We start from the raw sequence: 13,241 nt of genomic DNA, 5'->3' as shown, positions 1-13,241 counted from the left end.
ACCTAAAACTCTACCGAGCACAATGCCAGACAGGCCACCCTTTCAGCCCCTGTGAGAACCTCCTCGAACGGCATCAGAAGGTGTTCATGCGGCTGCGTCCTAAGTTTGGAAAACAGACTGGCCAGAAAGCCACTCCAACATGCAGTGCGCACGCGGCTTGCGCTTTTTTTTGCAGCAAGATTGCTTCCATCGGGCAAGCGCCGTTAGAGAGAAATAAAAGTATGAGTCAGACTAGCAGCTCTTCGAGCAGGAAGGAGAAAAGACCATTTTTTACGCGAAAGCGTAAAGGCACCGTGTCGCAGAAAAGTTGGCGTCGGCGTTGCCGTCGGCGTGACGTTAAAATCCGGACTGATTGAAAAGGAGGCTGGTTAAAACAGGCTCCCATAGATGGCGCTATCCGCCACAGCGGCGCATCAGAAACTCCTGACCTTCGGGTTGCATGTCAGACACGGTTTACCGCTATATACGCCACACAGGCACGTTCGCACGGGACTTTATATGTATGTCTTGCAGTCTTTCATATAATTATTGTAACTTTAAAAGAGTAAAAGTGTCCGTGTCTTTGTAGGCAAGAGGAACCGCTGCCGCGTCATACCGTTATAGGCGGAGCTGAAGTGTCCGTCCAATTTTTGATATGCGGACACGCCAGTGAAACGTTGGGCTTAACGGTCCCGCTCGGGCCGCTGCTCGTAGCCAAGCAGCCTAGGGCGGGACACAGAAGGTCATGTGACACTCCATCGAGTGACACGTAGTAGTGGGCATTCCTATACGCGCTCCACAGCTGAACGGGCTTCGAATGACGCACGTGATGGCCAGAATACGTTGCGCTATATCGTCGTCTGTAATCGCCTTCTCGAAATTCCAAGGACTGATATATGGCCACTGGTTATGGCTCGCTGGTAAGGGTGAATAACCTGCTCTGTTACTATGCTGCCAAAGCCGTCTTATAGTTTGTACTTCAAGAGGTAAATTTTAAAACATTACTGGTGGGCACCCCGCCGCGGTGGCTCAGTGGTTAGGGCGCTCGGCTGCTGATCCGGAGTACCCGGGTTCAAACCCGACCGCGGCGGTTGCGTTTCGATGGAGGCAAAATGTTAAGGCACCCGTGTGCTGTGCGATGTCAGTGCACGTTAAAGAACTCCAGGTGGTCGAAATTATTCCGGAGCCCTCCACTACAGCACCTTTTTCTTCCTTCTTCACTCCCTCCTTTATCGCTTCCCTTACGGCGCGGTTCGGGTGTCCGCTAATATGTGAGGCAGATACTGTGCCATTTCCTTTCCCTAAAAACCATTTTTTAGGTGGGCTTTGCTGAAACACCCGGTACATCATGACTTGTAGCCCGCTATGTCTTTCAGAAATTGAGCCAAGGGTATGAGGCACGTGACGTAACGTAGCGAGGTTCGTGATATGACAGCGGGACGCTTTTATACGCTGGATCATGGACCGAAGGCGCGGACGAAAAGTTCCACGTGCTTATTCATGGGCGGGCGAAAAAATCCTCGAATGCTTTCTGGGAAATGCACTTCTTGAAATGCTGCGGGCCTAGAGGCGTTACAATGGCGCTACCCTTTAATCGTGTTGCATCTGAGTGTACCTCTTCTAACTTTCACTCCGCGAATGCCCGTCTGTCGATGGGCGCAGCAATGCGCTTTCCAGATCGGCTGCTAGAGCATTTACAAGAAAGCTACGTTATCTAATCTGAGCTCTCACATAGACATTGACGTGCCCAATACTCCCCCCCCCCTCTCTAATCGGCCTTTCCGTTTGTCTTATCGAAGTCAAAAACAATAGCTGATAAAAGCCATTAGGCGTTCGACAAAGTTGCGTGCAGTACAGTGAATTCCAGGATTACTCCATGTCCGTACAGATGGAGAACATTATTACGATATATAGAATCCTCTCCCACCAGCCATCCGGCCAGGTCTTTTTTCTATTTGTGTTTCTTCTGCCTCGGAACGAATAACCTCTTGTGTCGCAATTGACAAGTAGGGACGGGAAACAGCCTCGTCCGGTCTTGGTCTCTCCTTCAGACAGATAGGCTCTCTGTACAAAAAGCAACTGTAGCCTTTATCGCACGAGGGGGCTGCACTTCCTCTCGAAACAGCGAATGTGACACCTTTTGCGTTTGCAGTAATCGTCCCCGCTGCACGTTACTTACGGCGAGCTGGGGCTTGGACGTTCCTTAGGCCACGTTGCATTCGAAAGGTACAGGCTGGAGGACGACTCCTCCTGACAGCCGACGCAGAGAGCGTATAGCGTGCACGGACTGCAGGCGCGTGCTACTACGAGTCATGGCATCGTCGGTGATGTGTTCCTCCGCCGTGCGAGGATTTGTTTTGGGAGTGATCTTAGTCGTCGCCTGTCACCTGTCTGCCACGGATGCCGCGGAAAAGCCACCAGGACAAGGTGAGATTACGAGGATGTGCGCAGACGAAAACAAAGCCATAGCGGAATCTTACCTGCCAGAGCAACACTCGGGGTCATGTGGCAGGCTCTAGTATATAGTGCATAGAAAAGGAACCAGCGAAAATAGACGCAAGACAAGAACAAAGGAGGCACACACCACAACGCTGTGGTGTGTGCCTCCTTTGTTCTTGTCTTGCGTCTATTTTCGCTGGTTCCTTTGCTATGCAATATGAACCAACTAGCCCAGCAGTTTGCACTCCTGAACTAGTATATAGTGCTGCGGGTTAATTTCGATCGCATGGAGTTTGTTACATTCACCAAGATAACAGGGCACCGTAACTTATGCGTTTCGATGAAATCGAACCCCGACACCATACACTTTAAACATAAAGGAGTAAGGGAGTAAACTGTCCTTTAGAGTGTGCTAGAAAACAGCTTACTCTCTTTTTACTCCCATATAGGTGTATTTGTATTTATAGTGTAGTGTCTAAGGCACTTTGGTGGACTGAAAAAGGTCGTGGTTCGTTGTCTAAGTTGTAGCAATCGATGGTCTACCGAGTGCCTCCCAATTACACCCATTTGAAGTCATTGCACACGTGTGTCGCTTCTATTTTCTAATACGAAGCCTTGCTTACAGGCCTCCAGTGCGATGGATGTGTGGCTATCCTGCAACGTAAGTCTGGCAGTCTCTTGAGAATCTGCTTCTGTCACCCCCCCAAAAAATTGCTGGGAGAGCTAGTAACCATCTACGCAGGGTTAATTATGTGCAGCTCTCTTAGTAGCTGTGCCTTCCCTTTCAAAAATTTTCTTTAGACAGTCTATTGACTGCCCAGAGACTTCTGACTATAAAGTCTATACAATCTCTACAGACAAACCCTAGAGAACAGTCAATAGTCAATACAAATCCTATAGAGCGTCTATAGACAATGTATAGATTTATGGCCATACACTTTCAGTACCATTTTGTCCGTAGACAGTCTATAGACTCTTAACAGACAAAAATAAATATCTATAAGAAGGCAGTAGAGTCTATAATAAATTTATAGACTGTCATAGACCATTTGTATAAGGGTACCGTAAGAAACGAAGATAACAATTAAAATTTAAAATACAATAAAAACAAAACAAGTTGAACCAACAGCTAGCGAGAAAAAAGCAGCAGGCAGGGCAAGCGCTGGAACGCGATATTGTGCATCCATTCGTGCGCCAAACTATACTGTGCTCTGTGTGACTTGGTTTTAGACGGTAATATCGATTTTCTCTGATGATTGTAGATTGGTGCACCGTTTCAGCCACCTAATCGGCTTGCTACCATTTTATCTGTGGGGTTTAACGTTGATCTTCTTTCGTGTTACCTAAAAAAAAAACGGTCACAGACACGACATGCGAATTATATGTTCGTCGATAATGTAGCGAACGAAGGGTGCTCGCCCAGTTTGATTAACGTACTCGCTAAAAGATGTGCAGCCGCCCGCCGACCTTATGCGAGCGCTCAATACGTGTTTCGAGCGCGCGCAACAGGCTCAGGAGGTAACAGGCAATGTTGATGCCTTCGCCAAGATTTGCCAGCCGTAGCCCGCGCTCTGCACTGTCCCAGAAAAAGCTGGAGCTCTCGCCAACGCGATAAACGCATAGCTTGGTTTGTGGGGGTTTAACGTCCCAAAGCAGCTCAAGCTATGAGAGACGGCGTAGTGAAGGGCTCCGGAAATTTCGACCACCTGGGGTTCTTTAACGTGCACTGACATCGCACAGCACACGGGCCTCTAGAATTTCGCCTCCATCGAAATTCGACCGCCGCGGCCGGGATCGAACCCGCGTCTTTCGGGCCAGCAGCCGAGCGCCATAACCACTCAGCCACCGCGGCGGCTTCAATAAACGAATAGCTGCTCAAATCGTGATGTTAAGAACGTGGTCGGCCCCATAAGGGCGAGGCCAACATTATGAGAAAGAAGCCATTTCACAGTTCATGTGAGGACAGTTCGGAAGTTTGTTCTGTTTACACGTGACCGAACTTACAACTAACAAGCGTTACAAGTAGTTGATTACTTGTAATAAATTACATTTTCTCCCATTTTTGTCATGATTTGATTACTTTTTCTAAGGGACAGCGTTCTCCGTAACAAGTTCCAACCAGTAGCATAACGTCGACAACTTGAACTTGGTGGCAAACACTGCTTCTAGAGCAGAAGTTTCCCGCGAGAGAGCTACAATGGTCAGGCTGCGGAGAACCGTTGCGCACGAGGACATCCGGGCATGCAAAAGCCGAGGTGTCTGAATTTGACTGGCCCCGTGTTCTGTAGTTCGCATTTTCACATTTCGTCATGGCGGCAGAACATAATGTCGCGTTTTAGTTAGCGCGGGTTTTGTCCCATCAGAGCGCGAACGATATAGCGAAGCGCGATGTTTTGCGTAACTAAAATACATTGTGAGGGGCCTTGTTCGTAATGGCTCTCTAAAATGTTCTGGCTGAGAGTTCTGGCATAGCGAGATTTGAGATTCGCTGCTTTGATCCGTTTACGCCATAGACGAGGCACATGCGAGGCATGACGGCAGCGGTGGCCTAGTTATTTGAGCATCCGCCTCGCATGCGGGAGTTGCGGGGTTCGATCCCCAGTGCCGCCGGGTACCCACCGGTGATACAATGGGTACAAGCTTTCCCCTGGTCTGGTGCTGGGCTTAACCAGGGTGAAGTGCATGGGAAATGAGTCTTTGACCCCACCTTGTGCAATGAAAAGTACCTTTTGCCATGGCGCTCTTTGGCCACAGGTGCCCTTGCGCCATAAAAATCCATTACCAGCACATGCGAGGCATGCGTATGCATAGTTGGTCCCTCCAATGCGTATGCGCAGATGACGCCTTGCGAAAGCTGGTTGCATATTGAGCTGTGCTGCTACAATTATCTCGTGCACCGATAGGCTGAGAGTTTTTAACTTTGCCTCGGTGGCTCCTGCGCAGAGCTGCACCCGAAGCTGTCTCAGAGCCAGGGACGCAAGCGACTCATCGAGGGTGCACTGAAGGGGCTGTGCAATGCAGACAACTTCGTCGTGTACAGGCACAGCCCTCCCAAGATGCTCAAGGCCTGCAACTACATCCTCGGTGAGCGACACTCCCTACATCTGATACGTGCAGCCACAGCAGGGTTGCCGCCTTTGCAGTTATATTAGTAGGTGACGTTTCTGGTGGTGGAAAGATGCCAGACCGACCGGCTGAATATGTATGAATACAGTGCTTTGCTATGGGACAATGAGAATGCTGCCCTGGGTACCACCAATTGCACAGCATACCACCGGACTTGCTGTTGCTAAAATAATGTTCGAGCTCAGATGTTACACATTCTATAGCCTATTTCTGGTTGATAGCGGAAAGTTTGAAGGTTGCTTCACTTCCGCCACCGGTTGGCCCGGTATTGCATTGACTCCGGGATCGGCCTTGTCTTTAGCGCGTCTTTACTATCCTGTCCTTCTATCCCATCTTTCAACTCTCCTACTATCTGCACGTGGTAGCGATTGTGGCTCGGCTTGAGCCAGTGAGCAGGCCTGTGCACTTTCCTTTTCTTTCTTCCTGGCAACAACAGACAACAGACCTACAACTGGCACTGCTTGAATGCTTTGTGCTGTGTCATTAACGTTCTTCGCTCTTCAATCAGGAATTCAACAAGTCGGTCGGTCGGTCTTTTGATCAGTCAATCAATCAATTAATCCATCCATTGCAGCCAGGGATGATTGAATATATTGTACAAAAATACATTTCAGGAGTGCTATGACTTAATATTCGCTTGCCTTTTGGCAGATAACGAACTAGGGACTTGGAAGTTAGAGGAGGAGGAGGAAAACATTTATTCGAGTCATAGTAAACGACAAAAGCTATCTAGCAGCGCCAGATGCCGCATATATACCATGACACGATTTTGATGTCACTACAACCACACCAACAACGGGATAAAGAGCGTTAATTGTCGTATACGGTCTCTTTTAACACCAAACATAGTAGTAGGTGTTTTTTTTATTAAAATAATAGTAAAAAGGAAGGAAAAGATTTTTGCTAGCCCCGGCATCTGCCATCGATACTGAAGCACCTGAGCTGGGGCAGCGGAAATAAAGGATAGTTGGTAGAATGAAGAAATGAAATGAAAGCACCAAATATAAAATATTTTTTTCTTTTTATAATACGACGACGCCTGGGCACGTCAGCTTATTACGAATTCAAAGAAAATGAGACACTGAAGGTTAGTACTCAATAAAAAATGGCAAAAGAAAAACTGCAAATTAGGCGGGAGGCTTTTAGATCACACATGCATGGCCGGCACTGGCTGTTATAAAATTTGATAGAAAAGAAAAGTTTGTTATACGAAAATTATGTTACATAAGGCACTGCAGGTGTGCCAGCAGTACCGACGGGACGTGAATATGCAACATGAAAAGGCTCGGTTACCGAGGGATGAAAACATGCGTGATACCTTTTCTTTGCACACATTAGAGTACCATATCTTGCTGGTGCAAAATCGCGTTTCATTCCGCTCCCTTTGCTCTGTTCCCGCGATGTCTTTTAGACTTCCATTCGGCTCGGAAGGTTCATCGGCGACCGCTATCGCCCAAATGGTACTTAGTATTTAATAGAGCCTCTCCGACCCTGCACTATGCCATCACCCGCGGACATCCTTTCGGGAAAACTCCCCACGTGGTCGAAATTATTCCGGAGCCCTCCACTACGGCACCTCTTTCTTCCTTTCTTCTTTCACTCCCTCCCTTATCCCTTCCCTTGCGGCGCGGTTCAGGTGTCCAACGATATATGAGACAGATACTGCGCCATTTCCTCTCCCCCCAAAACCAATTATTATTATTATTATTAACCTCCCTTAAATTGAATGGCCTGTGTGATAGCATCACGACTGGTATAATGAGCTCGTCGGAAGAAGAGCATTCCTTGCAGCAGAAAGAGCGACATAGGGTACGTACTTGCACAAAGCTATCTTGCGGAGGATTGTACAAACGTGCGGCAAGAGAAATGCCAATTTCCGCCTATGTTCGCTCTAGGCGATAAACGGGTATCAACCGGAGCTACATGGAGGTACCGCATGCGATAAGCACAAAGGGATGTATAATACTATCTTGTGACGCTTTGGAAGTAGTCTCGCCTACGATCTGTTTTCGTTGTTTTATTTTTATTTCAGAGGGAGGTGCGGGGCACACGAGTGTGGTTAAGATAGTTGAGAAACGTTCTAGTTGGTGTGCTGCTAATTTGGTGCGCGATTAATTTTAGTAAAACACCCAAAATTTTCGTCACAGGATAGAGAAACTGGGACAAAAGCATGCAGGTACTGGAAGGTATATGCATACCTGCCTGTAGTTACCTTGTTTGCTTGAAGGTAGAAACAGGCAGCTTAACAGACAGTGAGATAGATAGGGCGTACCTGATGTGATTTATTGCCTAGTGTGGGCCGACACGACCGGAGCAATCAATCGCTATCTCTCATGGAATGTAGAGCAAGTGTTTTTTTCTCATTTATTTGCATCATGGACCGTTTCAGCTACGCGTATGTAGTTATTTTAACCTGTTATACATTGCTATATGCTCTGTTTGTCAGACTGCTCACTTAGTGAATTTAACATTTCAGGCACGACATGGCCATGATCTCCCTTGCCGAAATGTATCTGTAGACGGAGCTGAACACAGTAAAAATAGACAGTGTAGCCGCTTCTTACTTGTTTTGGGCCACTTGGGTTAGTTGGGATACCACTATAATAATAATAATAATAATAATAATAATAATAATAATAATAATAATAATAATAATAATAATAATAATAATAATAATAATAATAATAATAATAATAATAATAATAATAATAATAATAATAATAATTGGTTTTGGGGAAAGGAAATGGCGCAGTATCTGTCTCATATCGTTGAACACCTGAACCGCGCCGTAAGGGAAGGGATAAAGATGGGAGTGAAAGAAGAAAGGAAGAATAGGTGCCGTAGTGGAGGGCTCCGGAATAATTTGCGAAGTATAAAAATGAAACATTCGCCGAGCGAGTGGTAGATGGGCTACCAAGGTGGCCTCCCTAGGTGGCAGATGGGCCACTTAGGTCGTGAAGCCTTGTGACGTCATCACAACCTGTCCACCGGATTTGAGCAAACTGTCCACCACGGCAGTTCAGTTAATGGTTGGTCGCGAGACGTTGACAAGCAACTTTGGTCTCACAAGCCCACACCGGTGGCAGCATCTGCCATGGCAGGGCAATGGCGCATAGCTTAACCACTGCACCACTGCGCCAGGAGTAGTATGAGGACTTCCAGGGATCTATGAATGTATAGCGGAGAGTGGCCAATTCCGCATCTATGAGCGTTAATCCACTAACACTATCGCGTCAGACGTTTAATGCGGAGCTTAAGTTACCCCTACAGCTTTAAAGTGCGCTAGCACTAAGACCTGCACTCACCGATTTCGCTGATTTTTGTCTGAAGCCTGACTGACCTTGAGAACCAAGCATCAAAGCGAAAGTAAAGTACAAACCGAAGTTCTACAGCGTGCCTAATTCGCATTTAGTCTGACCACGCTAAATCGCCTGTCAATTTTGAAGCGAAAAGCTTCACTACGCTAGGTAAAGCAGTCTTCGGTTAGGCAGCATAACGACCTTTAACGACGTTCAGCCCAACCAAGGATAGCCGTGTATGACCATATGTGGTACAGTTACGGTGTCGAACCCTTGACCCCTGACCTTTAGTTTACCTTTGACCTTAAGAACATCCGATGGGATGATGTGAAGCCAGGTGATGACATCCGATGGGGGGTATGTAAGACCATGTGATACCACGTCATAGCCACGTGGTCGTGTGGATATATACAGAACGGCTGTCGCGAGCGTGTAGCGGAGCTGCCAAGGACGAGCCTCACACGCTTAGCTTTCCGCTGGATTTCAGGGTAAGCCAATTTAAGCCACTGCCATTTCTTTTTCGTCCCTGTAGACAACTACAGGGACGAGCTGGCCGATAGCTTGCACAACTTCTACAAGAAGTACAAGGTGAAGGACAACCTCAAGCTCCAGGCGGAGTTCTGTGACGAGACCATCGAAGTGTGCCCACCGGGGTATCGGGACACGGACATCAGGGTAAGGAGTACCACGAAGGCGAGGTTTACGTTGGAACTTCCACATATAAGGAGTTCCGCTAGGATGAAGATGTAGACCACAGGGGGACACCCTTCCTGACCATGACAATGCACGAGGGGCCCTGAAGTTCGACCAGACCACAGTCTTCTGCGCTGTAATCTTAAGAACCTGGGCCAAATGCATGTATGCACCAACCTTCCTTTAATGAAACCCTGCGATCCATGATGATGATGATGAGTTGTGCGACGCTGTTGCAGCTTCGTTTTTAAGACAACTTTTACAAGGGCAAGGGAACAGAAGCGCGCCTAATAGAAAATGAAAAATGGATGTGTAGCGCCTTTAAATTTTTACTGCAGTCGTAAACAGACTTTTATTCCTACCTCTACAAGAACGTCAAAAACCGGCACATACATGCTTTGTGGGACCATTACAGTGCGGAGACTGAAGAAGGGAGATCTTAATGTTGTTGCACCCTCGGAGAATATGGCGTCTGATTTTTTCCGACAAACAAAGTCACAGTCACTGTCTTCGTCGACAAAGTCACGGATCATGTTAGCATTGTGCGCTTGCAGTTACCCAAATCATCGTGTGCATGCTCTATTCAAATACGTCAGTCCAACCATGAGCAGAAAACGTAGATACTCAGACAAGTGTCGCTATGGACTTTCTTTAGATCCTTTTGTGTTTATTTATCCTACCACAGTCACAAAATTTTAAATGCTAGAAACATATACGAGAAAAACGCTGTACAACAAACTGTGATAATGAAGGCGAGAAAAAAGCCACGGTTTTTCGGCTTGACAGGTCCCACCTCACATAAAACAAGTATCTACATCGACAAACATCTACACCCCTCAACAAGGACAATGGACTTTGAAGCCTTCTTGTATCCCCATCCGCGATATGCATTCGCCCTGCGCTGAATTTTTCGTCCGCCAATCTTCAGTGCACTCAACTACTTCATTTTGAAACCTCCTTACATTCATCCTCGATGTGTATTCACCGCAATCCGCCTTTTTCACAAGATTCGGAGTGGCGAAAATTCGTCCGCTACTGACTGAAAACAAACGCATATGAAAGACGCAGGCGCGTTCTGGCCCAGCTGCGCGTGTATACTTGAGAGCTGGCGCCATCTGTCGCATGCGCCTGTCACCAACATGAACTGTGCATGCGCAGTAGGAGAAGGTGGTTTCATTTTCAACCAGTGGAGCTAAGGGATACTAAGGGGAAGAGGCGCTCTTGTGCGGAGTGACCTTGTGAAAAAGGAGGAAAAAGGAGCCGTGGCCTTGTGTTTGAGCGCTCGCTTCGGCTTCGGTAGGTCGGGGGTTCGATCCCCGCGGCTGCCGGTCCACCCAGCCGGTCAAACCAATGGGAACAAGCGGTCCCCCGGCCATAGCGCTCGGCTTTTCAGGGGTGCACCGCATCGGAAAGAGGTAGCCTGTGCCGCCAAAGTCCCGTCGATTGTGGGCAAGAAACGACTAGAAGCGGTGGAACCCGCAGTCGGAATGAACTCGGCTTGCTTCGTGCAGACAAACTTAAGGAATGCGAATGCGACTTTCGCAGAAAAACTAAGATTAAATTATCGCATACTTTCGGTATTTTCTGATTCTTTTATTTAACTATTTTCTGCGCCCTTCTCTTTTTGCCTTTCTAGTCCAAAAAAAAACGGTTAAAATCTCAGTTATTCATTAAAAACCCGCCACATTTCTCTCTACATCATTTCAGATGAACCCCAGAGGCATGAACATCGACGAAGCAAACGAAAAGCTGGCCCAGGAATTGAACTTCAAGCAGGAGTTTGTCTCCGAGCCTGGCGCTGACAGGGACGAGCTGTGACGTGCAGGTTGACTGCTGCGCCTCACACGACCCTGCATGGTGATGTACACACAAATGCCGGTATGCAAGCTGCGCACACGGAAGGACCCGACCTATGCGCGTCTGCTGCAGGTGTCTTGTGATGATCATACACGAGAGATACAATACGGGGCGGAGTTATTGAGAAGCGCACAAAGCAAGCGGTCAAATGTATATACAAAACCCACTTGTACGCCTAATAAAAAGATCGACGACACTGCCATACATTCCCTTCGAGCATACATTCCCTTCGGCTCGTGTAACCCTTTTTGCAGGAACCAAGCCGCTTGCTTACCAAGGCCGACGCGACTCGAATGCTTTCAGTGCCCGCACCGATGAATAGTCGCTGCCGTCTAAATGAGTGCTTGAAAATAATAGTACATCATTTAGCGTTTACTGTGCGTGCGCATTGTGACCTAGGATATGCGACGATCACGACAACTGCAGCCCCGCGCTGGGATTGTTTACATAGCTGTGCGCAAACAGTAATGCTCGTTTGCTTGGCATAAAACGCAAGGTGGGCTCTCCTTATCTTAAATATTACGCAGTATTGCTAACAAATTGTAGTTTTATTCATTTACACACTATGATAACACTATAACAGACTAACAGATTATAACAGATTATTTGCTACTGTGAACTGAATTTTGGGTAACAATTGGTCCAGACTAACTTTCGTAGAGGTCATATGTGACGTGCTAACGCTAGTCGCAATGGAAGTTTTCAGAGGAGCCCGCCTCCTTGCTGAAGGTACAGTCCAAAGAGAAGTGTGAACTGTAGATGAAGATAGATAGATAAAGAGGAGGAGGGAAAGACAGGGATGTTAACCAGAAAGGGGTTCCGGTTGGCTACCCTGCACTGGGGAAGAGGGATTAGGGGACTAAAAGGAGGAAGAGAGAAGGGGAAAAAGGCATAACACACACACACACACACACACACACACACACACACACACACACACACACACACACACACACACACACACACACACACACACACACACACACACACACACACACACACACACACACACACACACACGCGCGCACGCATGCACGCACACGCACAACGCTGTCACAATTTGTCACTCAATCCAGTCGCTCTCAAGTAGGCAAAGAGTGCCTTGTATGCCTTGAGGGCAGTCGACTGCTGTGGCCACGGACCGAGGATCTTTTGCTCTGTTAATGGGCGAGGATCGAGGCGGTGCAGGGCACAACACAGTGTATGTCTTGCCCTCGCAAATGCAGGGCACTCACAGAGAAGATGAGCGATGGTCTCCTCACAACCACAGCTTTCACAGGCACGGCTGTCGGTCATCCCCATCCGGAAAGCATAGTGGTTGGTAAAAGCAACGCCGATCCATAAACGGCATAACAATGTTGCGTCGCGACGGGCTAAGTTACGTGGAAGACGAAGGCGCAGTCCAGGGTCCAGTGCCTTGAGGCGGAGGTTGTAAAACCCTCCCGTGTTCCACGCTAAAAGTGTGAGCTCCAGCGCCAAATGGCGAAGCCCACACGCTGCGTCAGGTCTTGATATTGGGATCCTCACTGGAAGTCCGTCGTTGTGAGCCGAACGCGCAGCCGCATCGGCCTGGTGATTACCGTTAATACCACAGTGTCTTGGCAGCCATTGAAAAATGATGTCATGACCTTTGGAAACGGTGCCGTGGTACAGTAGACGGATCTCAGCAACAAGTTGTTCCCGCGACCCGCGGCGTAGCGCAGCTTGCAGGGCTTGAAGGGCTGCTTTAGAGTCGGTGAAAACCGTCCAGCCATGTGGAGGTTCATGACTGATGAACTCTACCGCAGCCCGTAAGAACACTGCAATAAGCGCCGCTGATGCTATATCGCCTCTTGGGAAACGTTTATC

The 13,241-nt window shown here is 47.9% G+C and overlaps 1 protein-coding gene across 1 annotated transcript; it reads left to right on the top strand.

Annotated features, from left to right (window-relative positions):
• Nucleotides 1-1,990: 1,990 nt before the first annotated feature.
• On the top strand, nucleotides 1,991-11,599 carry LOC144100163 (uncharacterized). Its single transcript, XM_077633187.1, has 5 exons — nucleotides 1,991-2,406; nucleotides 3,044-3,079; nucleotides 5,362-5,502; nucleotides 9,376-9,518; nucleotides 11,244-11,599. The coding sequence occupies exons 1-5, from the start codon at nucleotides 2,292-2,294 to the stop codon at nucleotides 11,352-11,354; spliced, it is 546 nt and encodes a 181-aa protein (XP_077489313.1). The 5' UTR covers nucleotides 1,991-2,291; the 3' UTR covers nucleotides 11,355-11,599.
• Nucleotides 11,600-13,241: the final 1,642 nt, after the last annotated feature.

This window comes from Amblyomma americanum, chromosome 8 (assembly GCF_052857255.1).
Source record: "Amblyomma americanum isolate KBUSLIRL-KWMA chromosome 8, ASM5285725v1, whole genome shotgun sequence".
Taxonomy (NCBI): Eukaryota; Metazoa; Arthropoda; class Arachnida; order Ixodida; family Ixodidae; genus Amblyomma; species Amblyomma americanum.
This window is presented reverse-complemented; position numbering and strand designations above follow the sequence as displayed.

Coding starts and splice junctions, on each gene's coding strand:
- LOC144100163 (XM_077633187.1), top strand. CDS start 2,292: ATGGCATCGTCGGTGATGTGTTCCTCCGCCGTGCGAGGATTTGTTTTG. Junction 2,407..3,043: donor GGAAAAGCCACCAGGACAAG/GTGAGATTACGA, acceptor CCTTGCTTACAG/GCCTCCAGTGCGATGGATGT. Junction 3,080..5,361: donor ATGTGTGGCTATCCTGCAAC/GTAAGTCTGGCA, acceptor GCTCCTGCGCAG/AGCTGCACCCGAAGCTGTCT.